This window comes from Paralichthys olivaceus, chromosome 11, assembly GCF_024713975.1.
Source record: "Paralichthys olivaceus isolate ysfri-2021 chromosome 11, ASM2471397v2, whole genome shotgun sequence".
Taxonomy (NCBI): Eukaryota; Metazoa; Chordata; class Actinopteri; order Pleuronectiformes; family Paralichthyidae; genus Paralichthys; species Paralichthys olivaceus.
The window spans coordinates 262,457-287,500 of NC_091103.1; the positions used below are offsets into that span (position 1 = coordinate 262,457).

A 25,044-nucleotide genomic window follows, 5' to 3' on the forward strand; every position below is an offset into this window, starting at 1 on the left:
AATCATAAAAGGTCAAAAATGCGTTTTATAAATCTGTTCACCCAACACTGAATTCATTCGTACGGAGGCCTGAGGTCCCAGAGATGAACAAGGTGCAGAGTTCATGTCTGAGTGACACGTCTTCCTTCAGATTCATGGATGAAAAATAAAACTTGATTAACTGACTTTTCTCTAAGATACAAATCTTCTGGCTGTGAGCGAGCGATTAAAACAAACTTCTTGTGCACACACAATAAATAATGGGCTTCAGACATTTTTGTCTCATTTTCAAAAACATAAAATCAACATTTATAGATTTTTCAGTCTTTTAAAATAAAGTGAAAAGTTAAGAAACAGCTGCAGAACAAAAACCAAAGACTTTGAATAACTGAATGAGACAAATGTATAAAATAGGTTTTAAGACATAATTCATAATTACAAAATAAAGTAGAAGCGTTGATGACATGTTTGACAGATAAAAAAGTGATGACTCAAACTCTGACATTTCAGTTTCACTTAAATTTATTAGATTTTACATCAGGATCATAAACACCAGGGGGCGTGACCTTTGATGACATCATCACCAACGACACTATCTCAAGTCAAACGAAAACAGTTACCATGGTGATGGCAGAAGCAGTGAGACAGATTCCATTGAAAATAAACATGGAGCTGAACAAGCCTCTATCATCATGACAACACATCTTCACCAGCAGCTCGTCCTACAACTTCAATATTTTTCACCTGTCGAGTGGAAAAATAAATCAAACCACCAGGGGGCGCTCTGTTAGTTTAAAGGGACCTTGAACTCCATGTATGGAAGTTCTTTAATGGCAACAGAGCAAATCAAATTTGAGTTAATCTTAATTAATGATCAGTTTCATTATCGATCCATATTTTATCTGATTAAAGATTCATTAAGAACTGAAGTTTTAAACAAAGATGGAAACTTTGATTTCAAAATTATTTGATCAGCTTCTTTTCTTAGAAAAATAAAAGTTCAGTTTCATTTATGTTTTTTTAAATATCTAACTACCTTTCGTCATAAATATATATACACATATATATATATATACACACATATATATATACATATGTATATATATACACATATATTAAGGAGAATGTATTTTAGAATTATTAGAATTATAGTGAAATATTAGAATGATTTATCGCTTCACTGTGGCATCAACAGGCTGCTATAAAAAAAACGTGTCATTAACGAACTTCCATATCGAGACGCTGCAGGAAAACAAGTTTCAACGTCATTTTCCTTCACCTCAAAACACATGTTCTTCTCTTTCGACTCTGTTCCCATCATGCTCTCTGCTGAGTTCCCATCATGCTCTCTGCTGAGTTCCCATCATGCTCAATCTTCTGTCACTTTCTGTCTCTAACGTCAAACGTCTTCCTCAGTCCAACATGAACTTCACTGACACCAAAGAGAGGAAGCTAACACAACAGGAAGTGACATCACGAGAGGGACCAGGCATGTGGAGGGGGAGTTAGACAAAACGACGAATCAAGTTGTTCCTCTCTGGTTCCAGGAACTCGTCGAGCAGAGCGGTCGTCACCTTTGTAAGCTCCTCCTCCAGACTGGACACGTCACTGCAACAGACACACCCACAGATCACACACTGATCACTTTGTCGGGTTAAATACTACGACAACATTTTCTCTGGATGAATCAAAGATCCAGGATGAAGCAGAGGGAGGTTGTGATGTCACAGTCAGCTGACCTTTTCCCCGGCGGCGCGCAGAACTCTGTGTAATATTTGATCTTGGGTTCAGTGCCGCTGCTTCTCAGCGTGGCCACAACGCCGTTCTGAAGCGTGAAGGTGATCATCTGACTGCTCCTGGACACAGGAAGAACCTCCACAGGAAACACAGAGTCACATGATGTCACGAAAAACAAGCATCACCTGGAACAGCTGCTTCCTGTTCACGTCTTACAGATCTAAAGTCCGTCTGGCTGCTGTCGTATCCCGTGGTAACGTCTCTGACATGGACGATACTGATGCCACCGCACGTCTTCGGGTACGATCCCTCGCCGTCAAAGTTTCTGATCCGACCAAAGATCTTCAGGATGGTGGGCGGGTGGTTACAGACGACGTAGGAGGTCTTAGACACATGAAAACCATACCTGCAGACAGGAAGCAGCAACAGAGAGGCGTCTCAATGTGATGATCCCGTTCAATCCAAAGACCGAACGAGCGTCTGCTCTGAACATGAACCAGCTCTTCACTCTCAAGTGTCTGCTGCTCCCTGGTGGAGGAAGCTGGGTAATGATCTGTCTTCATAAACTAATTCAATTAAATCTTTAACTTCGAATGAAAATCATCGAGAACATTTCGAACTGTTTCACCAAAGAATTAACACGAACCCTAAGATTTCTGAAGACAACAGAACTGAGTGTACGTATCAACACATACGTCTGGTAGATGTTGTGGAGCTGCTGGTTCAGACTCAGGCTCTTGTTGTGAAGGTAAGCGGCCATTTCTGCCACGACGGCTGCCGAGCTCACGCCATCTTTCTCAGGGACCATACTGCCGCACAGGAAACCTGATGTCACAGAGAGAAGTGTTTCTGTCGGGCTCCACTTCGCTCTTTACCAAGTGTTTGATCATTAAAAGGTGAAACCGCAGACCCAACAGTGAAGCTCTGCAGTTCACTTTTCATCATAACTAGTGGTCCTAGACGTCCGCACACAAAAATGAGCCAATCAGCTGCAGTTCAAATGTAGTGAGCACAAGGTCGAGAGATTTCAAAACATTCAGTTACCAATCGACTCCTCGAAGGAGAATATGACCGTGTTCCCTGTTTTGGAGAGTTCGTGCATCCTGTTCCCGATCCACTTAAACCCTGGAAGAGTTTCCTGTTCAACACAGAAACCAGAGATCATCATCCTCTTCCATCAGCCTGAGTCCAGGTGGAATCGTTCTGGTCTCACCTCAAAGTGGAACCCCTCCGTGTGAGCGAGGGCGCGCAGGATCTTGGACGACACCGTGGTGGCCAACATGTAAACGCTCCGAGTGTCTGCGGGATCTGGATGATTCTCCTTCCAGTTAAAGAACATCCACCAACCCAACAGAGCGGCCAGCTCATTACCTGTGAACACCTTCCAGCCACACCTGTGACGACACAGCGGGAATGTGTCAGAGCTTTTCTCTCTGACAACATGGACTGAAGTGCCTTTAAGCAAACATCACAGTTACCCATCAGACTTCTCTGCTACAGCCAAACGGTCGGCATCAGGATCCGTTGCCAAGACGATCTGAGCGTTCTCCCTCTCTGCCAGAAGAAGAGAAAGCTCCTGCAACATAGAAGAAAACTGACACTACAAAAACCCTGAGTGTACAAAATGAACCTTGAACATGGATCTGAGTCTCACCAGAACAGACTGTCCCTCCTCTGGGTTCGGACATCGGACAGAGGAGAAGTTGGGATCGGGGTCTTTCTGCTCAGGTACGGGAATCGGTGGTCTGAAGCCGAAGGTCTGGAAGGCCTGCTGGACGAAGACGTGTCCGACGCCGTGGAAGGACGAATGGACAAACTTCAAAGGACAGCTGCGATTTAGATCCCTGAGAAACAGAGACAATAGTTGACTGACTCCACCAGGGGGAGACGGTTTTTACAAAGATTCTGAGATTCACCAGTTTTCTTCTCTGGGATTTGATCTTATGTAAAAACTGAATCTACACTGAAGAGAACTGAAGAAATACTTTTTACTTTTAATTCTACAGTTGAATAAGAAGATTTAAATACTACTATACTTTAATATACTATAATATTTTATCATTTGATCTTTTTTTGTTTTTGCTCTGTACAGCAAAACCAAAAGCTTTTTAAACTTCAACACGTAGAAGAGGAGAATATTCATCTTTAGGTTTTACACACATGGAGTTTACATGTTCAATCACATGTTCCACAAGTGTTTCCTGTTGATTCTGTGAGTCCAGAGATGTAACTTCACTGAACCAGGTCTGAGGATGTAGAGCTCCCTGTGTGAGCACCGAGCAGAACCTGAACCAGAACATTTAGTCTGAACCAAAATGTCCCGTCCCGATGTTCCCGCCAGGTCGAGCGTCCACGGATGCTGAGGTTCACTGGCAGTTCTGAGTTTCCCATGATGCTCCAGCTCAGATCATGTTCACCTTCCTTCTCTGTTTTTGTTCAGTTTGACTTCAAATCTGAGATCAAACTATTTTTTTACTTCAATCCTGCGACTTCCTGTTTCTGTGTGTCCTGCAGCCTCATGACCTTTTATGGGCATTGATGGGACATTATGCTCAGTGGCTGTTCTACAGTGAGTTACTCCCCGGGTGAGACCCCCTCCGAGGTGTTCTTAGTAAACTTCTCAAGATCAAATGCAGACGAAGGAGCAGACACATGAACCGAGGAGTTATTGATGGTAGAAGATGTGAGGAGACATGTTGAGATCATGGTGCACCATCACAATCCTGCAGAGGTTTGGTGAACTGCTACACATCTTACTTGTGGAAGCAGAGGGAGGTGAGCTCATCCATGTAGCAGCGGTTGATTCGGGTCAGGGGCTCAGTCCTCAAGGAGCAGCTCTCCACCAGCTCCTCGTCCCAGCAGGAGGCGCTCCAGGGCTCCAGCTGCTCCTCGATGCTCCGCAGGATCTCCTTGTCATGAGGCGCGGAGATCTGAGCGCCGTTACACCAGTACACCTGCAGGGGGAGGTACAGCAGTGATATTCAGCTCATTCTCTTCTCTTCTTTCTTTAACGTGCGTCTCTGACCTTGTACCCGTTGTCTTCTTTAGGATTGTGTGAAGCGGTGATCATGACTCCAGCTGCTGCTCCTAGTTTCTTCACAGCATACGGCTAAAAAACACAAAAACAAAACAGGTGTAACAGCTGATTGTGTTTCGGTGTGCGTCGTCCTGTTGACACAGATGATGACATCACTGGCGTTTCCTCACCACGAATGGCGTGGGGACAAACGTGGAGAAAAGATGAACGGGGACGTCTCTACTGAGCATCACAGCCGCCGTTAACTTTGCCAACCTGAAAGATGCACATCGTTATGTCCCGGTGACTCCGCCCCCTCGTGCATGTGGTTTCTGGTTTGTCACATGATCATTGGACGTCTGGAGGAACTCACCTCTGACTGCTGCAACCGCTCTCTTCCTGTCCTCTGGTGTCAAAACCAACCACCACACCTCTGCTGCTGAAGTCAGCAAAGTACCTGGACAGGTATGAACACAGACCCTGAACAAGAGAACAACGTGAACCTTGTGAAAAACACCGGATCCATTACAACTCATTCATCTGATCGGTCCAGTCTATGTACTGGTCTGACCTGTGTGGACTGGATGACAGTGAGGTCATTGATTCGGTTGAACCCGGCTCCCATCGGTGCTCGGAGTCCGGCCGTGCCAAAGCTCATCCTGCTGCAGAGTCTAGACCTCAGAGCGTCAAACTGAGCCTCGGACAAAAGACACTCCACCTGAGACCGGGTCCATCGGTTCTACAGAACATGAGAGAGAGACACACTGAGAGAGAGACACACACTGAGAGAGAGAGAGAGAGAGACACACTGAGAGAGAGAGAGAGAGACACACTGAGAGAGAGAGAGAGAGACACACTGAGAGAGAGAGAGAGAGAGACACACTGAGAGAGAGAGAGAGAGACACACACACACACACACACACACACACAGAGAGAGACACACTGAGAGAGAGAGACACACTGAGAGAGAGACACACTGAGAGAGAGAGACACACTGAGAGAGAGAGACACACTGAGAGAGAGACACACTGAGAGAGAGACACACTGAGAGAGAGAGAGACACACACTGAGAGAGAGAGACACACACACAGAGAGAGAGAGACACACTGAGAGAGAGAGACACACTGAGAGAGAGAGAGAGAGACACACTGAGAGAGAGAGACACACACACACAGAGAGAGAGAGAGACACACTGAGAGAGAGAGACACACTGAGAGAGAGAGACACACACAGAGAGAGAGAGACACACTGAGAGAGAGAGACACACTGAGAGAGAGAGACACACTGAGAGAGAGAGACACACTGAGAGAGAGAGACACACACTGAGAGAGAGAGACACACTGAGAGAGAGAGACACACTGAGAGAGAGAGACACACTGAGAGAGAGAGAGAGAGAGAGAGACACACACACACACAGAGAGAGACACACAGAGAGAGAGACACACTGAGAGAGAGAGACACACACACACACACAGAGAGAGAGAGACACACTGAGAGAGAGACACACACACTGAGAGAGAGACACACACACACACACACAGAGAGAGACACACACACTGAGAGAGAGAGAGACACACACACACAGAGAGAGAGAGACACACACACTGAGAGAGACACACACACACACACACAGAGAGAGACACACTGAGAGAGAGAGAGACACGCACGCATGCACGCACGCACACACACACACACACACACACACACACACACACACACACACACACACACACACACACACACACACACACACACACACACACACACACACACACACACACACACACTTTTCCAGGCTGTTGACATTTCCAGTGAAGGTCAGTGACACTCATGGCAGCTGTGACCTTTACAAACACTCCGGTGGTGTGTGTGTGTGTGTGTGTGTGTGTGTGTGTGTGTGTGTGTGTGTGTGTCACCAGACATCCACTGTATGAAAACTGTGCTCTGTCTAAATTGTGATGTCATTGATAATGATCAATGATTGGTTGATTGATGTGGGCGGAGCTCCTCTGTAGCTCTGAAGACAGAAAATGGAATAAAGACTAAAACAGGACGTTACTATGGCACGCTGCTGTGCTCCATTAGGTCCTCAGGTCTCAGTCCTCAGGTAGTCTCAGGTCTCAGTCCTCAGGTGGTCTCAGGTCTCAGTCCTCAGGTGGTCTCAGTCCTCAGGTGGTCTCAGGTCTCAGTCCTCAGGTGGTCTCAGTCCTCAGGTGGTCTCAGTCCTCAGGTGGTCTCAGGTCTCAGTCCTCAGGTGGTCTCAGGTCTCAGTCCTCAGGTGGTCTCAAGTCTCAGTCCTCAGGTGGTCTCAGTCCTCAGGTGGTCTCAGTCCTCAGGTGGTCTCAGGTCTCAGTCCTCAGGTGGTCTCAGGTCTCAGTCCTCAGGTGGTCTCAGGTCTCAGTCCTCAGGTGGTCTCAAGTCTCAGTCCTCAGGTGGTCTCAGTCCTCAGGTGGTCTCAGTCCTCAGGTGGTCTCAGGTCTCAGTCCTCAGGTGGTCTCAGTCCTCAGGTGGTCTCAGTCCTCAGGTGGTCTCAGACCTCAGGTGGTCTCAGACCTCAGGTGGTCTCAGGTCTCAGTCCTCAGGTGGTCTCAGGTCTCAGTCCTCAGGTGGTCTCAGGTCTCAGTCCTCAGGTGGTCTCAGGTCTCAGTCCTCAGGTGGTCTCAGTCCTCAGTCCTCAGGTCTCAGTCCTCAGGTGGTCTCAAGTCTCAGTCCTCAGGTGGTCTCAAGTCTCAGTCCTCAGGTGGTCTCAGGTCTCAGTCCTCAGGTGGTCTCAGGTCTCAGTCCTCAGGTGGTCTCAGTCCTCAGTCCTCAGGTCTCAGTCCTCAGGTGGTCTCAGTCCTCAGGTGGTCTCAGTCCTCAGGTGGTCTCAGTCCTCAGGTGGTCTCAGTCCTCAGGTGGTCTCAGGTCTGTCTCAGACCTCAGGTGGTCTCAGGTGTCTTCAGTCTCATCAAACTGATCTTTAGAATAAACTAATGATTTATCCTCTTAAATTATTTATGTGGAGATTTAAACCGAATCATCCTCATTGTCTTTAACCAGTTTTAACACAAAGTGTCAGGGAGGTCTGCTGAGGTGTCCCCCGCAGCTCCCGCAGCTCCCGCAGCACACAGCGGACACACACTCACCTTGTCCCAGGTTAGCCATCGGTGCACCGCCTTGTCCAGCTGCGGGTCCCCGGTGCTCTGACACCGCGGGATGGGGACCAGGTCCCCTTCAAGTCCGCTGTCTTCTCCCATGCTGACTCACCGGTGAGCTAACGCTCATCTGCCCGACACCGGCTCACAGGCAGCGGACACACAGCGGGGACGCGGCCGGGGCAGGTGCTCCGCTCCCGGCTCCTCTTTGTTCTGAGAGTCCTTCTCCAGCTCACCCTCCGCGGCTAACGTTAGCTACAGCAGCCGCTAACTGCTGAGTACAACAACGTTCACAGCTGAGACTCCAACTCCCGACAGGCACCACGGTCAACCGCCTCTTCTTCAGAGCCACCGGATGTCCACTAGGAGGCAGCACACGCCTCCACACTCAGCAAGTTATCATCCTGTGAAGAAAAAGTTTTTTCCCATCATTTTCACAGAGGGTCCACAGGGTCAGGAGCCAGGCCAGGAGCCAGACCAGGAGCCAGACCAGGAACCAGACCAGGAGCCAGACCAGGAGCCAGACCAGGAACCAGACTAGGAGCCAGACCAGGAGCCAGACCAGGAACCAGACCAGGAGCCAGACCAGGAGCCAGACCAGGAGCCAGACCAGGAACCAGACCAGGAGCCACACCAGGAGCCAGACCAGGAGCCAGACCAGGAACCAGACCAGGAACCAGACCAGGAGCCACACCAGGAACCAGACCAGGAGCCAGACCAGGAGCCAGAAAAAGACCTGTCAGGTGGTTTGTTCCTGTTCTGCTGCTGATGTTCATTATGTCAATTTCAAACTGTTAATATTCAAATTTCTTCAACCTGATGTGAATCAGATGAATCTCTCAGGTGTGGAAATCAAACATGATGATTTGCAGTCAGTTCTAATCCATCACATCAGATCTGATCTTTATTCTGATCCATATTTAGGTTCCTGGATCAACAGGGCATCGCCTGTTCTGGGTTAGAAGTTAAAACACTTCATAATCTGCAGGAAGAGACTTTGTCCTCTGCAGGGGCTTTAAAATAAAAGGTTTTTCTATATTTCTTTTATCAACCTCTTTTTCAAAGTGAAATTTTACCTTTTAAAAATGATTCATGAAAAAGAGTCATTCAAAAACATTTATTAGAATCCAACAATTCATCATTAATTAACACTGAATCATGACCCGAACTTTCCATTGAGGCCATTTCAAGGTACGAGTTGGGAGCCGTGTCCCGTGAGGTCAGTTCGCTCCTCTTCTGTTTGTGCGTGTGTCAGCTGACAGTTGAACTGGTCTCTGAAGGCTTCCAGCAGGTGAGGGATGGTTTCCTCCACGCTAACGTCTCTCTGCAACTCAGCGCTCAGCGACGTAACTCCTTTACCTTCGATGCCACACGGTACGATGTGGCTGAACCACGACATGTCGGTGTTACAGTTCAGAGCTAAACCGTGAGACGTGATGTATCGACCACAGTGGATTCCTGAAGATGACAAGAAAGGATGTTAATGACTTTGATAAGGAGGCTCAAAGATTGGATCATTTCTCAGAGAATCACGTCATCGCTTCAACCCAAGCTTCACATAGTTAATGATGTACAGTAATATAGAAAGTAAACTCACTTTCAGATCAAACATTTCAAACATATGAACTTTTGTACAACTACAACTACTACAACTACATGTGTTAAATGAGAGGAAAGTGTTGTCATACCGACGGCACAGATTTTGTTGTCATCAACCCAAACTCCAGTGTGAGGCGACGTTGACGCTTCAACACCAAACCTGCTGCAGACGGAGATGATGGTTTTCTCCAGCTGGCAGACGTACCAGCGAACACTCTGAGAGCACAGCAGGGATTCAAACTGTGTCAAGTCACATTTAACGATATTAAAGTGCAGACTCAATCAGCTCAGACCTTCTTGAAGCTGCCCAGGTTCAGGACGGGGTAGCAGACCAGCTGTCCTGGCCCGTGGAAGGTGATGAGACCCCCTCTGTTGGTCCGGTGGACATCTGCCCCCAGAAGGCAGAGTTGGTCCAGCAGGGGGGCAGGGTAGGGTTTATGGCGGATCCCAGTGGTGTAAACTGGTGGGTGCTGACAGAGCAACAGTGTGTGAGCTGGACTGGACTCATGCCGCTTCTTGTAGACCTGCTGCAACCGCAGAGCCTCCTGGTAGGCGACCAGGCCCAGACGGACCACCTCCACCACCGGCCTGACGCCCTGCATCCAGGAACCAGACCAGGAACCAGTCCAGATCCAACACTAACACATCAGGTGAGATGCTGATCTCAAACCAATTTGACACCGGCTGGTTTCTACTGAGGTTGTAAAAGTAGTTTCATCAGAGTCAGATGAATGAGTTATAGTTCTTATTACTTTTGATAAATCATCATAAGTTAAAAACGGCCTGATATCGTGCAGATAATAAAAAACATTATAATGATTAAATTATAGAGATGATAAACTGATACTTTACAAATCAATCAACAAAATGTCTCATGATTAAATATTACACTTAATCTAACTAAAATATTAGTGTTTCGGGGTGTTTGAATATGAACGGACAGAAAATGAATGTGTATAAAGTCAAAAAGAATAAAATGACATTAAACTGCAGCCGTTTAATCCGGTTTAAATCTGTTTAAATCTGTTTACACTGAAGCTTTACCTGAATCCTCACTGACACTGCACCGCCATCTTTCTTCTTCTTCTGTCATATCAGTGTGTACTTCCGGTATGTACCTCTGGAAACAAGCCTTTCACAATCAAACTTGTCAGAGTTCATTTGTTGCAGTCAGTTTTCTCAGACTGCTGCCACATACTCTAATATATTGTTTTATAATCCTCACTAGTCTTAGACACTAGAAATGGATAACGATTATAATGCTCTGACAAGTAGCTCATGTTTTACTGTGAAATCTGTGAACAGGAAACAAGTTACGCATTTATTTTGATAGGTTACTTTCAATAATCAAATATCGCTATTGTTTACAAAATAATCTCTGCAGCCAAAGTCAATGTTTGTTTCCGCCGGATGTTCGTCACTTGTTTCACAGACCTCTCATTATGTTTGATTATTGTTTTTCATTCATACAATGAATCAAATGAATCATATTCAGTCGTTTTATTTTGAAGTTCTACCAGAGCGGGCTCGCGCCATGTTGTGCCGTGGTTGGCGGGCTGCTCACTTCCGGTGGCGGCAGGGCGGGGTTTGTTGTGAGCGGACCTGAATGAGGACACTCAGCAGGAACATGGCGGCCGCTCGGTCCGCTGAACGGCCCGGGACCGCGGCCAGCGCCGCCGCCGGCAGGTCCCGGTCCGGGCCCGGAGCTGGGAGCGGCCCCGGGTCGAGTCCACCGGAGGACGAGGGGACCAAGTGCGCGGCGTGTGCGGGGGGTCCGTCCGGGGGCAGCCCGCCCTGCGGACACCCGGCCTGTCCTCTCTGCCGGGCCCGGAGACACCCAGCCACCGAGGAGCGGCTCCGGAGGAGGAGTGACCCCGAGAAGAGCAGCAGCAGGACGGGCAGGAGAGGTCGGTGTTACCGGGGAGAGGGAGGCGGACGTTCCGCTGTGTCAGCTCCGGGTCTGATTGAACCTGAGCCGCAGAGACAACAACATGTTGGAGTTTCCTCAGAAACTTTATTCACAGCGGACTGAGGCCTCCACAGTCCGGTCCAAGTAATCCGGTTCAGTACAAGGCTGTGGTTACACCTCATCCACTCTGGTTCTTTAATCCGGTTTAAAGATTCGATCCGTGCTTTAGTTTGATTTAGAGATTGAAGGTGAAGTAGTGATCTGGTGATGAATCAGTGGTGAGAACTTGTCCAGACATGTGCAGCTCAAGGTTCTGATGAAGGTTCTGATGAAGGTTCTTCGCTTCAGTTTCAATTTACACTCGTGAATATAAATGATTCACTGATATGCTTTTCCTCTTTAAATGATCTGGATGAACTTTAAAGAGTAAAACGTTTTTTTTAGATTTAAAGTCTCGATTTTCTCAAACCTTAAACAAATATTCACTCTGAGATGTTCTGAGCCTGTATCATAGAAATGAAATATCAGTACCACTGATTAGAATCCATTTAGTTGTATGAGGAACCGGAATTAAATTAAATTACGTTTTGAAATAAGAAATTCTGCTTTAGTTTAATAAACTAACAAAATAAACACAAGTTCCACAAAATAAAAGACAGAGGACCTTTAAATCCACTGTTTTCATTTAGTTCATCAAGAATTATAACAATTCAACACAAAATAATTAGGCTTTAAATCAAGATTTGTATTATCTCCTCTCTGTGTGTTCTTATCACAGATGTGTGTGTGTTTGTGTTATTCTTACAGATAATGTGTGTGTGTTATTAGAACAGTTGATGCTTGTGTGTGTGTTGTTCTCACAGATTGTGTTATTCTTACAGATGTGTGTGTGTCTTTGCAGAGTTCTTTGTGTGTCCTGCTCTCTTCACTCTTTCAGCTGACGTTTCATCAGGAGCAAGCGGGAAACACAAGGTGAGCGAGGACGAACGGTGTCAGGGTTCATGACCTCTGACCTGACGCACCTCTTCTGATTGGTTTGTGTGCTTCATGTTGTGTTTCCTTGTCGATCAGTTAACTCCAGCAGAGCTCGTGGTGCGGTTGTGTGTTGAACTCTAATCTTGACGTTGATTGTCTGTGTGGAACTGTGACTGAATGAGAATCATCAGTTGTCGTATGTTGTGTTTCAGATGCTGTTGTGTGACGACAGAGAAGAGTTTAGGAGACGTAAAGACGACTCAGTGCGACGCGACAGCATCGTGAGTCTGACTCTTATATTTAACATGTTCAGTCCTGGACAGAGAGCGATACGATTTTTAAAAGAGTTAAACATGAAGGGTTTCTGTTCGTAGGGTGTACTGTCGGACTCAGAGAACGAGGAGCCCATCAGGAGGATCAGGAACGTCTCTGCCTTTGTCCGCAAAACCAAAGCCTCATTCGTTGGTGCTGGGTGAGCAGAACCATAGAAGTATCAGGAGCACCACCGGGGGGCGGTGCAGCTTTAACAACTGTAACAAACTGTGGTCTGATGCTCTGACCTTTATTTGTTCCTCAGCGGTGCCCAGAGGAGTCGAAGCTGCACCGACCCGGTGGAGGTAGGAGGAGGGAAACTGAAGGTCAACGCTCAGCTGGCCATGATGGACCAGGTACAACCCCTGATCTGAGAGCAGCTGATGAGCTGTGTGCTCATCCTAAATGTTCATAAACCAACTAGACTTTCCTCTGAAGGAACCTCCTCAACCTTTAGGTGTTGAGAAGAAGTTAGTGTTTCACATATGAAGAAGCAGCAGGAGATTTTCTGGGTCAGACCCGTTCATAATAACAGGAACATGTGAGGAACATTGAGGACACAAGTTAAACATGAGCCCTAAAGATGTCATGCGAGATATTTAGTGACATCCAGCGGTGAAGTTACATATTACAACCAGCTCCGGAACCTCCTTGTCTTTCCAAGTTGACGTCTTCGTCTTCTACGTGTACGGCTCCTCTTCTTCATCCTGAGATATCTGTGTTCTACTAGTGTTCACGTCCGTCACGTGTTAGAAACCTCGTCAACTCGCTCACTGGGAAGGTTCCACACGTTTTACCAGGAGGCTGCAGGAGAAGATCCAGAAAATGTCCAGAGACACTGACTCAGACATTAGTTCTCACATACAGAACCTGCAGAACATGTGTGGAACACGACAGTAACATGTGGGGAACATAACAAGAACATGTGAGGAACACGTCAGGAACATGTCCAGACTTTAGTTGAGGTCTAAAACCGCTCATGTTCCTCAGGTGTTTTACAGCCGCTGTGATCAAATCTTCAGATATTTACTCTTGGAGCTGCAGAGATTAGTTGATCAATTGAACATCAAATTCAAAACTAATCAAGTTGTTTAATTGTATTAATTAGATTTTTAACAACTGAGGAGATCAGCTGAAGTTCCAGCCAACATGAAAACATGATCATGTTTTTAATGAGTGAGGGGAAAGGTCACCGTTCAGGTGTTGGGTTGTTGTTTCGTTTGAGTGAGTCCTGTGTGAACTCACCTGGAACTGTCTCTTCTTGTTGTCAGGTCGGGATCAGTCACAGCTACACGGCGGGGATCCTCCTCTCGTCTGAGAATAGTCGCTCTGTCTCGGCTCCGATCGCTGCCCCTGACCGGAGGCTCACCTGGCGAGCTGTGGTCACATCATCGTCATCATCTTCCACTCCTCTGGTCCTCCCTCTGCCTCAGCCCGAGCGCTCCATCAGCCCTGAGAGCAACGACAGCATCTCAGAAGAGCTCAACCACTTCAAGCCCATCGTCTGCTCGCCGTGCACGCCGCCCAAACGTCTCCCGGACGGTCGTCTATTGGAACCCACCATTGTTAAGTCCACGCCTCGGAATCTGACCCGCGGCCTTCAGAAATCCACCAGCTACGAGGCCAGTCCTGCTGTGCTGCAGAAGTGGAGGCAGATCGAGCTTGATCGGCAGAACCTTAAAGTGAACTCCAAGGCCACGCTGACCAGCCCCATCACAGACGGCCATAACAAGACCAGCGTCGGCGAGGACGCCACAAAGACTCATGTGTCTGCTGCAGGAGGCGGACTGACATCCACCAACAAGAGGAGGCTGCTGTTTGATCCTCCAGCCGGAGACACGGACACCTTCCAGAAACAGTCCGTGATGATCCGGGTCCCTGCGATCCGCTACAGCAGTGACGCGACTTTCAGAGGAAGTTCAGACTATGAATCCTCGGTCGCTGTTCCTGAATCCTGCAGCGCAGGGGTGGTGTTTAGTCGAAAACAATCATTCTCCCCATACTCCAAGAACTCTGGTTTCCAGTCGTGTAAATTAGTGCCAAAGGACTCGCAGAGTCCCAGGAAAGAGTCTGACAGTAGCATCCACAACCAGTCTACCTCAAGGAGGGGCAAGAAGAGGAAGCAGAAGACCAAGCACCTGGACTCAGATCGCGATACTGACATGAAGAGGAGCCGGCCCGTCAGCCAGGATGCCTTCGACGAGCGGTACATCTGTCAGATCCAGCAGGAGCGGCAGGACCGGGTCCTCGCCCTGAAGCTGCAGAGACAGTTTGACCTGGAGAACCAGACTGTCAACCGCAGGAGGAGCCCCGACACGTACTTCCTGCGCTCATGGATGTCCAATCAGAACCGCAGGAGGCGTGGTCTGAGGAGATCCCGACGAATCAACAAGAAGTACTAAAAAGGATTTGTCTGCTGACTCAGCACAACATCAGACAGGAAGTGTTCAAATATGCAAAGTGACGAGAGGTTTGATGAGTATGAATGTTTTTCAGACAATTTTAATGTCCTGAACATGTTTTATTTTCTTTGCACCAGCAAATCACCAAAAACTGACTCAGTGAGACGAAGTTGAAAATAATCTGCTGCGATAGAAACACGTCGTCATGACGACCCGACACAGAACACTGATTAATTATACGTTTAACTGATGTTGCAGCAATAATTGGTGTTAACTGATAAATGATCAATAAACAGTTTATCATTTGTCTTCAATGTTCCATCAAACAGATGCAGCTCAACGTCCTCGCTAGACACCGCCACTTAAAAGCCGTGTGTGTGTGTGTGCGCGCGTGCGCGCACGCACGCACGCGCGCTTCTTTCTGTTTTACTTCACACAAACTGACAATCACATGTATTAAATTATGAATCAATGGAGTAGGATCATGAATCTGGATCATTCCGATCACTAACCCTGACTGTGCGTCTCGTGTGTAGCAGGTGAACGATGTGCGCACAAAATGTTGGACTTTTTTCTCAATGTGTTAAAATATGTGTCTCGTACCCTCGAGGAATCAAACAAACAGTAAACTTCAGTTCTGTTCAGGTCCTAATAACTTGTGATCAGTGATGTGTTCGTTGTTGACGTGTGAAGTGAGCGCAGGGCAGCAGGGAGACGCAGCTCGGAACACGCTGGAAACCCGACAGGTTGTGATTGAATCCATTTAATGAATCAAACCAAATTAACAGACATGAGCAAGATTAAGTGAGTTCCAGGTTGTTATGTCGGTTTTGATGTTTTTGGGTGGATCGCCCAGTGGGGACTGGTCCAGACCAAACATTTCACCTGAAGACCGGAACAGACTGGATCAGATGGGGAGGCGGAGATTCACCTCATTACTCTGCAGGAGAGAAAGTCATGTGACAGGACGAGTGAGCCTCATTGGTAAATTATGAAATATTCAGTGGAAGCAGGAAGTGAGATAACTTGTATTAACATGTGATCAATGAAGTGGATTTAATCTGTGAAGCTAATGCTAACCTAAGCCATCCGTAATGTGGCTCACGTTAGTTTAACTTAACGTGAGCCTATGTTAGCTAACCTTAACGTTAGTCAGTTGTCAGGTTTATTTAAACTGTGAAGCTAATTCTAACCTGAGCCAAGGCCTGTTTTATAAAAAGAGAATACATCTCGTTTCCTTAAATCATCAGTGAAAACTCCATCTTAAATCTGACAAGAAACAGGAAATGACCTCATCAACTGATTAGTTAAATAATTCCTGTTTATCTTACTGGTGATCAAGTCATTGATTAATAATATATTGACTAAAGAAACAGATAGATGATAGTTTATGTTAAGTATTGAAGAGAAGAGCTACATATAGCTACAGAAGTGAATCTGTTAACGACACAGAGATACGGTGGAGTCGAGGGAACACAAACGTTTCCACGCTTCAACCGTCATCAGTTGATTTTCAAATGTCAAACAAACCAATTGTTTTCCAGTGTAACGTGATCACATGACTTCCTCTCAGCTGCCTCCTGTTTCTGAGTGACATGAATATCAGATGATTGACAGTCTGTGTCTCTGATGGGCGGTTCCTCACCTGATGATACTGATGTGCACGTGTTATAAAGTAGTTGTGAAGCTTTCATGGTTGATGCAGTGTTTTCATGCTGAATCCCCACAGACTGATGGACCACGTGTCATTAGTGATTCACTAGTTTGATACGACGACGAGGAGGAGACCAAGAACATCTAAATGACCTGAGACCACTGAGTCCTGTCCTTCTGTAACATCTCAGCATACATGTCTCCACACACTGTGACAGACACAGTCAGAAACACTCGTCTCCTCTTCCTCCAGAAATTAAGCCGAAATATCTTTGATAAAAGTCATCTTGTGCTTTTATAGCCAAATCAGAAGTCCCTCCCATACACTAGTTCAACCAATCCGGAGTCAGTGTGAGCTGTCAATCATGATGCCTTCTATATCACAGCGGATTAAACCAGACTGATGAGAAACACTTGAACAAACAGAGAAGAACGAGCTGCAGAGAAGAACAAACTTCAGAGAAGAACGAGCTGCAGCGAAGAACGAACGGAGAAGAACGAGCTGCAGAGAAGAACAAAGTTCAGAGAAGAACAAGCTGCAGAGAAGAACGAGCTGCAGAGAAGAACGAGCTGCAGCGAAGAACGAACTGAGAAGAACGAGCTGCAGAGAAGAACAAAGTTCAGAGAAGAACGAGCTGCAGAGAAGAACAAAGTTCAGAGAAGAACGAGCTGCAGAGAAGAAAAAACTTCAGAGAAGAACAAAGTTCAGAGAAGAACAAAGTTCAGAGAAGAACGAGCTGCAGAGAAGAAAAAACTTCAGAGAAGAACGAGCTGCAGAGAAGAACAAAGTTCAGAGAAGAACAAAGTTCAGAGAAGAACGAACTTCAGAGAAGAACGAGCTGCAGAGAAGAACAAAGTTCAGAGAAGAACAAAGTTCAGAGAAGAACGAGCTGCAGAGAAGAACAAACAGAGAAGAACAAAGTTCAGAGAAGAACGAGCTGCAGAGAAGAACAAAGTTCAGAGAAGAACAAAGTTCAGAGAAGAACAAAGTTCAGAGAAGAACGAGCTGCAGAGAAGAACAAAGTTCAGAGAAGAACAAAGTTCAGAGAAGAACAAAGTTCAGAGAAGAACGAGCTGCAGAGAAGAACAAAGTTCAGAGAAGAACAAAGTTCAGAGAAGAACAAAGTTCAGAAAAGAACAAAGTTCAGAGAAGAACGAGCTGCAGAGAAGAACAAAGTTCAGAGAAGAACAAACAGAGAAGAACAAACAGAGAAGAACAAAGTTCAGAGAAGAACGAGCTGCAGCGTCACAAACTTTCATTCATCGTCCATGTCCCATCTGCTGACATGGAGGCGGAGCTTCTGTGATGACGGGTTGTTTTCATCAGTGGCTGCTGATTGTTCACTTCCTGCTTCCGTTTCTTGGGAACGCGCACGTTGCTCGGCCACGCGGACGCTGGAGAAGTCAGTCGTCGCTGAGCCAATCAGAAGCGTCCAGGTCAGAGGAGGACAAGATGGCGGCGGTAGCATCGAGGAGCGGGAGGAACGGACTTCTGGAGAAGGTACAGAACACACGCGGGTTCCTCTGGTTGTTTCAGGTCAAAGGTTCGAGTCTGTGTCTGAGGTCAAAGGTCACAGTGTCTCCGCTCACACACCAGCTGTGAGCAGCTCTGCTGAGAGCCTGCCGTTAGCATGCTAATGCTAACAGGCTGCGGTGTAGAAGTGATGACGGTGTTTAAACTGTTAAAAAATCATTCAATGTTTAACTTAGCTCAAGTATGACGTGTTGAAGCTGCAGTGTGACGTCACTGCGAAACAAACAGGAACATCACATACGTTTGTTTGAACCAAATAGCTGTTTTACGTGACGTCACTTCTTGTGTGTGATGCACATCCCTGAACAGGAAGTAAAAGACACGTCAGCTGTACGCCAACTCGGACTGACGTCACACCCAAGCACAGGAACAATGTTTACGTTAGGGAGCTAGCCACTGTTAGCAAAACCAGTTCATAATAATGCAGAACTAAGACTGTAGTAATGTAGTACACACAGTACTATGCAGTACACACAGTACTACACACAGTACTATGCAGTACACATAGTACTATGCAGTACACAGTACTACACACAGTACTATGCAGTACACACAGTACTATGCAGTACACACAGTACTACACACAGTACTATGCAGTACTATGCAGTACACACAGTACTATGCAGTACACACAGTACTACACACAGTACTATGTAGTACTCACAGTACTATGCAGTATTCACAGTAGGACACGTTTAATGACAGATGTTGATATTCGGCACGGACATCTTGGATCTGAAGTCAGGGCCGTGAGGTTCTTCAGATTGTCATCGGAGATGTGATGGAACGCAGCATCAGTTCAGAGGCTGAGTGAAACTTTCTAACGCGTCCTTTGATTCCAGAGAAACAAACAGGTGGATCCTCCCCGGCTCTAAATATCCCGGGATTCACAGACCAGTGTTTTACTAGCTGGTGCTGGCAGTCGATGAGACGTGCACTGCTCCAGTTTCAGGCTTCAACTGAACCCAGCAGTCAACATTACAACTGTTTGACTTTCTCCTCGTGTCCAACTTCAGCTGGTCGACGAGCTGGTCATGGAAACCCTCATTCACGAAGAAGATTGTCTTTGTAGACGACGTCTTCAGCCCTAAACTGAGAAACACTTGATGTCTCAAAAGAAAGGTTGATTTCATTGATGTGACTCATAATCAGACTCAATCAGGTTTTTCAGTTTAATATCAAAAACTGTCGATAAATATTCTTTCTAATTCTTCTGTATATTTACTTCATTCTACTTCTATATATTTGATCTTGTTATTTATAAAGTGTGTAGTGTATAGTTAAACGATAATCTATACATTAGATTATGAATATATAATTTTATTTAGATTCATAAATACTGCCTATATTGATAGCATTTCTATATATAATCAATATGAATATATATCACGTATAATAATATCTGTGATCATAATAATGCATATTATCAGGATTAGAACATGGGGTTCACACTGATTGTGATTGAACTAGTCTCTATAATGTTTGTGGAAATATTTTCTGTTCTGTTGTAATTATATGTTTGTCTTTATTTGACGTTAACGTCAGAGGAGATTCTGATAGAGTCTAATCTTATTGGGTGTTTTATTCCCAGTGGAGGATCGATGAGAAACCAGTGAAGATCGATAAATGGGACGGAGCAGCTGTGAAGAATTCTCTGGACGATGCCGCCAAGAAGGTTTGAATTTTGTTCACTAAAGTTTTGTTCTTATATGTTCATCGTGAACACGATCAGATCAGTGTCAGCATGATGTCACATCCTGTGAACAGGAAGTGATGCAAAACCTTGATTCACTGTAGAATATGTCCCTTGTTAAATTAGTGAATGGTTGATGACATCATCAGGTCCCTAATGAGTCTGTGACTTTTGACCCTTGTGTTTCTTGTGTCTGTATGTTGTCCTGCTGCTGCGCCCCCTGCAGGTGTTGTTGGAGAAGTACGGTTACGTGGAGAACTTCCAGCTGGTGGATGGGCGTCTCATGATCTGCACCGTTTCCTGTTTGTTTGCCATGTTGGCGCTGGTGTGGGATTATTTACACCCGTTCCCTGAGTCCAGACCCGTGTTAGCCTGCTGCGTCATCTCATATCCTTCAAGCACAGGATGTGTGCGTGTGGGGTTGTGTTTGTGTGGGGAGGGTGCTGTGGTTGTGTTGTATCATTCTTTAACTCGTCTTCATCACATACTTCATCATGATGGCCGTCCTTACTCTCTACACGTCATATAAAGAGAAGAACATTTTCCTCGTGGCTCTGAACATAGATCCAACTGGAATGGATCCAGATCACATGTGGCATCTCTCCTCCTCCCTCAAACGGTCAGTGATCAATGATCGGCTCCACCGAACAGGCCTGAGATCAGCTTCATCCTCAACGTTGTAGAAAGATTTTTTTACAAGTTGAAAAGAAGTAATCAATTTACTCTGACAGTAACAATACTCTGTGTTTCAGGTTTGATGACCAGTACACGCTCAGAGTTTCCTTCACTGACGGGAAGTCAAAGAACTCGAGGGAAATGGAGTTCACCAGGTCTGTGTCGGCGTTCTTCGACGACAACGGAACGCTGGTGATGGACCAGTTTGAAAAGTCTGTTTCCAAACTGCACGACATGCTCCTCACTGACAAGAAAACTAAATAAATCAGCACAACGTCGTCGGAGGGAGGTGTCAGAGGCTCCTCAGTTTATATGTTGTCATCTCTTTAAAATCTGTCTGTGATGCCACACGTGGTTGTTTGTAACCTTAGTAACCGTGTGTGTCATCGGGTAAAACATTTTGTGAGTCGTCAGAACTCGTGTCTCATTGTTTCTTGTCTAAAGCTGCGAGTCGTTCAGCTTCTTGTTACGATTTGTCGGCTCTGACCAGAACCTCTGAACTCATCATTTCATTATTCTATCGACCTGTGGTGGTTAAATACGATCCTGTGTTTTTAATTTCACCCAGAAAACGGAGAGAAGAAAAAACAGGATTGTGAAACATCTGGACTCTGGACACGTTTACTTTGAAAGTTAGACGCAGCTTCCTGTGGCCGTGCAGGTTGATTTTTTTTTTTTTTTTTCCAGATGCGTAGTGAAAACAAATAAAGTTCCTGAATCGTTGCGTCGCAGCTTTTATTATTCCCGGTTTTTCTCATCATCACTGAAGTAAACCTCTGCTTTCCCATGTTATATTTATTACATTTTTTGAATGAGTGAACTCAAAGCTGCCGATGTGACGTCCTGTCAGGTGATCACCTGACGTCACCATCAGCAGCTCATTGGATAGAATCTGTAACATGCTGTCGTCAGTATTAAAATAACATGAACATGTGTTTTCTTTGTTAATCACAACTCGACACGTCACTGGTGAAGGAAAACAACGAGCCTCCATCAGCTGTTGTCACTGACGTCAGCTGATGGGAGTGTTTGATTTGTTCCAAGTGATGATGTAAACGACAGATTCTGAATAATGAGTGTGTAGTTTCCTCCTTCTCCTCCTTCTCCTCCTCCCTGATGGACGTGTTGACGCCTTACAACAGGAAGTAACTGAATGTTGACCAAACTTTTATTTAGAATGTTTTCTTTGTTTCAGTGGAAACTTTTTGTGACGTCAGTAAAGATGATGTTACAAAGAGAATCCAGTGTTTTCTTGTTGATCTGCAGCTCAGCCACAAGGTGGAGCTGTTGTAGAAGGAAGTGAAGGTTCAGACTGAAATGAAAGAAGAAGAAACAAGTTAATATAAAATCACTTTGTTGAATAATCAGTGAAACAGAAAAATAAAAACAGATGCGCTGCAGCTTTAAATAATAAATTGTTCATGGACTGATTCAAACAGTGACAAGTTTAAAACAACGGTTAACGTTTTATTACGAGGAAACTAAGCAACAGGAAGTAACCATCAAAACCAGCAAACGGTCTTTTCTTGAGTCCAGATCTTTACTAAGGTTCTGAGGACTCAGTCCAGATCTTTACTAAGGTTCTGAGGACTGAGTCCAGATCTTTACTAAGGTTCTGAGGACTCAGTCCAGATCTTTACTAAGGTTCTGAGGACTGAGTCCAGATCTTTACTAAGGTTCTGAGGACTCAGTCCAGATCTTTACTAAGGTTCTGAGGACTGAGTCTAGATCTTTACTAAGGTTCTGAGGACTGAGTCCAGATCTTTACTAAGGTTCTGAGGACTCAGTCCAGATCTTTACTAAGGTTCTGAGGACTGAGTCTAGATCTTTACTAAGGTTCTGAGGACTGAGTCCAGATCTTTACTACGGTTCTGAGGACTCAGTCCAGATCTTTACTACGGTTCTGAGGACTGAGTCCAGATCTTTACTAAGGTTCTGAGGACTGAGTCCAGATCTTTACTAAGGTTCTGAGGACTGAGTCCAGATCTTTACTAAGGTTCTGAGGAATGAGTCCAGATCTTTACTAAGGTTCTGAGGACTGAGTCCAGATCTTTACTAAGGTTCTGAGGACTGAGTCTAGATCTTTACTAAGGTTCTGAGGACTGAGTCCAGATCTTTACTAAGGTTCTGAGGACTCAGTCCAGATCTTTACTAAGGTTCTGATGACTGAGTCCAGATCTTTAATAAGGTTCTGAGGACTGAGTCCAGATCTTTACTAAGGTTCTGATGACTGAGTCCAGATCTTTAATAAGGTTCTGAGGACTCAGTCCAGATCTTTACTAAGGTTCTGAGGAATTGAGTCCAGATCTTTACTAAGGTTCTGAGGAATTGAGTCCAGATCTTTACTAAGGTTCTGAGGACTGAGTCCAGATCTTTACTAAGGTTCTGAGGAATTGAGTCCAGATCTTTACTAAGGTTCTGAGGACTGAGTCCAGATCTTTACTAAGGTTCTGAGGACTGAGTCCAGATCTTTACTAAGGTTCTGAGGAATTGAGTCCAGATCTTTACTAAGGTTCTGAGGACTGAGTCCAGATCTTTACTAAGGTTCTGAGGAATGAGTCCAGATCTTTACTAAGGTTCTGATGAATGAGTCCAGATCTTTACTAAGGTTCTGAGGACTGAGTCCAGATCTTTACTAAGGTTCTGATGTATGAGTCCAGATCTTTACTAAGGTTCTGAGGAATGAGTCCAGATCTTTACTAAGGTTCTGAGGACTCAGTCCAGATCTTTACTAAGGTTCTGATGAATGAGTCCAGATCTTTACTAAGGTTCTGATGAATGAGTCCAGATCTTTACTAAGGTTCTGAGGACTGAGTCCAGATCTTTACTAAGGTTCTGATGTATGAGTCCAGATCTTTACTAAGGTTCTGAGGAATGAGTCCAGATCTTTACTAAGGTTCTGAGGACTCAGTCCAGATCTTTACTAAGGTTCTGATGAATGAGTCCAGATCTTTACTAAGGTTCTGAGGAATGAGTCCAGATCTTTACTAAGGTTCTGATGTATGAGTCCAGATCTTTACTAAGGTCCTGAGGAATGAGTCCAGATCTTTACTAAGGTTCTGATGTATGAGTCCAGATCTTTACTAAGGTTCTGATGAATGAGTCCAGATCTTTACTAAGGTTCTGAGGACTGAGTCCAGATCTTTACTAAGGTTCTGAGGAATGAGTCCAGATGTAACGACGATCAATGGAAACTAAAATCATTAACCCACTGAGGCCTGGATTCAAAACCACACTGAACATCCCAGTAACAAACTGGCTGATCCAACTTGTGTGACTTTAATCACAGTAACTCATCATGTGACTTAGTGGCTGTGAATGGCCCCATGTGCCTGTATGCCCCCCCAACAATGTCGGGACATGCTCCTGATGAGTTGATGGATGGTGTCCAGGGGGATCTCCTCCCAGACCTGGATCAGGGCATCAGTGAGCTCCTGCACAGTCTCTGGCGCTAATTAACGGGGTCGGATGCACCGATACAAAATGTCCCATAGGTGCTCACTTGGATTTAGGTCAGAGGTTCAAGAGGGCCAGTGGCATCAGTCACGTGCTCAGTGTGAACCTGCTCATCTGTGAGGAGAACAAGGCTCGAGTGGTGAACCTGCTGGTCCTGGTGTTCTCTGGTGAATGGAGCTGCTCAGTGCTGGACTGTGACTCAGGTCCCACTGGAGGACGTCATGTCTCCTCCTGGAGTCTGTTTCTGACAGTTCAGTCAGAAACACACCAGTCACCTACAGGAGGTCATTTTGTAGAGCAGTGCTCCTCCTGTTCCTCCTCACACAAAGGAGCAGATACCTGCTGCTGGGTTGATGCTGTCCAGCTCACCTGGTGTCTCCTGGTGTCTCCTCAAGCCTCTGGAGACTTTGCTGGAGACACAAACCTTCTTGTGACCACACGTATGGATGAGTCCTCCTGGAGGAGCTGGACTACCTGTGGACCCTGATGGTGCTGCAGGTAGCGCCTCATGCTACCAGTAGTGAGGAGGACCCGAGCAGAACACAGAGTGAGTCAGGAAGGACCAGGAGACAGCAGCTGTCTGTGGACACCACATTAAAAACATTCTGTTGGGGCTCGTTTACTTTTGTCTCATTGAACCTGATGTGACTTTGATTTGCACCAAAGCAGAGAAACTGATTCACTTGTTCTTCTGAATGAACTCATGGAAGTTTTTTTGAGCAGTGTATTTTAGAGGCTGGTGAAGCTGTGGAGGTCAGAGGTCACACCATGATGTCAGAGCTGAGGACTGGAGATCAGCTGAGTCATGTTTTACAGTGTGAACTCCCGAGTCACTGCTCAGACATGGGGTGGGCGGGGTCAATATCATGTAGGCGGGGTCAGCAGTCGGGGCAGGGGTGTGTCTCCAGGACAAATCAGTGTGAGAGAGAGTCAGAGTGTGGATGTCTCTCGACCATGGCCTGTCTGATGA

The 25,044-nt window shown here is 45.8% G+C and overlaps 5 protein-coding genes and 2 long non-coding RNA genes across 12 annotated transcripts in view; 3 read left to right on the forward strand and 4 right to left on the reverse strand.

Annotated features, from left to right (window-relative positions):
- Positions 1-483: 483 nt before the first annotated feature.
- pgm2l1 (phosphoglucomutase 2-like 1) lies at positions 484-8,262 on the reverse strand. Of its 4 annotated transcripts, XR_011244594.1 has the most exons (15): positions 7,858-8,262; positions 5,304-5,471; positions 5,106-5,212; positions 4,924-5,008; positions 4,742-4,825; positions 4,474-4,670; positions 3,371-3,560; positions 3,195-3,292; positions 2,930-3,110; positions 2,761-2,854; positions 2,412-2,541; positions 1,933-2,122; positions 1,719-1,852; positions 1,378-1,587; positions 484-1,221 (listed from the first exon to the last, which is right to left on the reverse strand). XR_011244594.1 is itself a non-coding variant. In XM_069534781.1 (14 exons), exons 1-14 carry the CDS (start codon positions 7,966-7,968, stop codon positions 1,485-1,487), a joined length of 1,872 nt encoding a protein of 623 aa, XP_069390882.1. In that variant the 5' UTR covers positions 7,969-8,262; the 3' UTR covers positions 484-1,484. The 4 variants fall into 4 exon arrangements, 3 of the variants coding, with proteins under 3 accessions (XP_069390882.1, XP_069390881.1, XP_069390884.1); XM_069534781.1 differs by having other exon boundaries at positions 484-1,587; XM_069534780.1 differs by having other exon boundaries at positions 484-1,587; positions 3,195-3,316.
- Positions 8,263-8,969: 707 nt separating this feature from the next.
- lipt2 (lipoyl(octanoyl) transferase 2) lies at positions 8,970-11,044 on the reverse strand. Of its 3 annotated transcripts, none has more exons than XM_020112027.2 (4): positions 10,510-11,044; positions 9,759-10,159; positions 9,555-9,681; positions 8,970-9,324 (listed from the first exon to the last, which is right to left on the reverse strand). In XM_020112027.2, exons 2-4 carry the CDS (start codon positions 10,065-10,067, stop codon positions 9,053-9,055), a joined length of 708 nt encoding a protein of 235 aa, XP_019967586.2. In that variant the 5' UTR covers positions 10,068-10,159; positions 10,510-11,044; the 3' UTR covers positions 8,970-9,052. The 3 variants fall into 3 exon arrangements, with proteins under 3 accessions (XP_019967586.2, XP_019967588.2, XP_019967587.2); XM_020112029.2 differs by having other exon boundaries at positions 9,759-10,103; positions 10,510-10,645; XM_020112028.2 differs by having other exon boundaries at positions 9,759-10,156; positions 10,510-10,631.
- On the forward strand, positions 11,011-15,368 carry rnf169 (ring finger protein 169). The gene is made up of 6 exons (XM_020112030.2): positions 11,011-11,372; positions 12,276-12,346; positions 12,562-12,630; positions 12,724-12,821; positions 12,927-13,017; positions 13,933-15,368. The coding sequence occupies exons 1-6, from the start codon at positions 11,072-11,074 to the stop codon at positions 15,061-15,063; spliced, it is 1,761 nt and encodes a 586-aa protein (XP_019967589.1). The 5' UTR covers positions 11,011-11,071; the 3' UTR covers positions 15,064-15,368.
- LOC138412092 (uncharacterized) lies at positions 13,377-14,042 on the reverse strand. Its single transcript, XR_011244598.1, has 2 exons — positions 13,907-14,042; positions 13,377-13,465 (listed from the first exon to the last, which is right to left on the reverse strand). It is a non-coding gene; the product is annotated as an uncharacterized lncRNA (long non-coding RNA).
- Positions 15,369-15,810: 442 nt separating the features above from the next.
- On the reverse strand, positions 15,811-17,252 carry LOC138412093 (uncharacterized). The gene is made up of 2 exons (XR_011244599.1): positions 16,709-17,252; positions 15,811-16,003 (listed from the first exon to the last, which is right to left on the reverse strand). It is a non-coding gene; the product is annotated as an uncharacterized lncRNA (long non-coding RNA).
- Positions 17,253-18,034: 782 nt separating this feature from the next.
- On the forward strand, positions 18,035-21,551 carry spcs2 (signal peptidase complex subunit 2). The gene is made up of 5 exons (XM_069534805.1): positions 18,035-18,217; positions 19,842-19,925; positions 20,170-20,330; positions 20,428-20,562; positions 20,696-21,551. Exons 1-5 carry the CDS (start codon positions 18,170-18,172, stop codon positions 20,880-20,882), a joined length of 615 nt encoding a protein of 204 aa, XP_069390906.1. The 5' UTR covers positions 18,035-18,169; the 3' UTR covers positions 20,883-21,551.
- Positions 21,552-24,728: 3,177 nt separating this feature from the next.
- abcg1 (ATP-binding cassette, sub-family G (WHITE), member 1) overlaps positions 24,729-25,044 on the forward strand; it is a 10,642-nt gene continuing 10,326 nt past the window's right edge. Inside the window, exon 1 of the mRNA XM_069534815.1 lies at positions 24,729-25,044. This exon is cut by the window's right edge and continues 47 nt beyond it. Within this exon, the coding sequence (XP_069390916.1) occupies positions 24,843-25,044 (202 nt within the window). The 5' untranslated portion in view covers positions 24,729-24,842.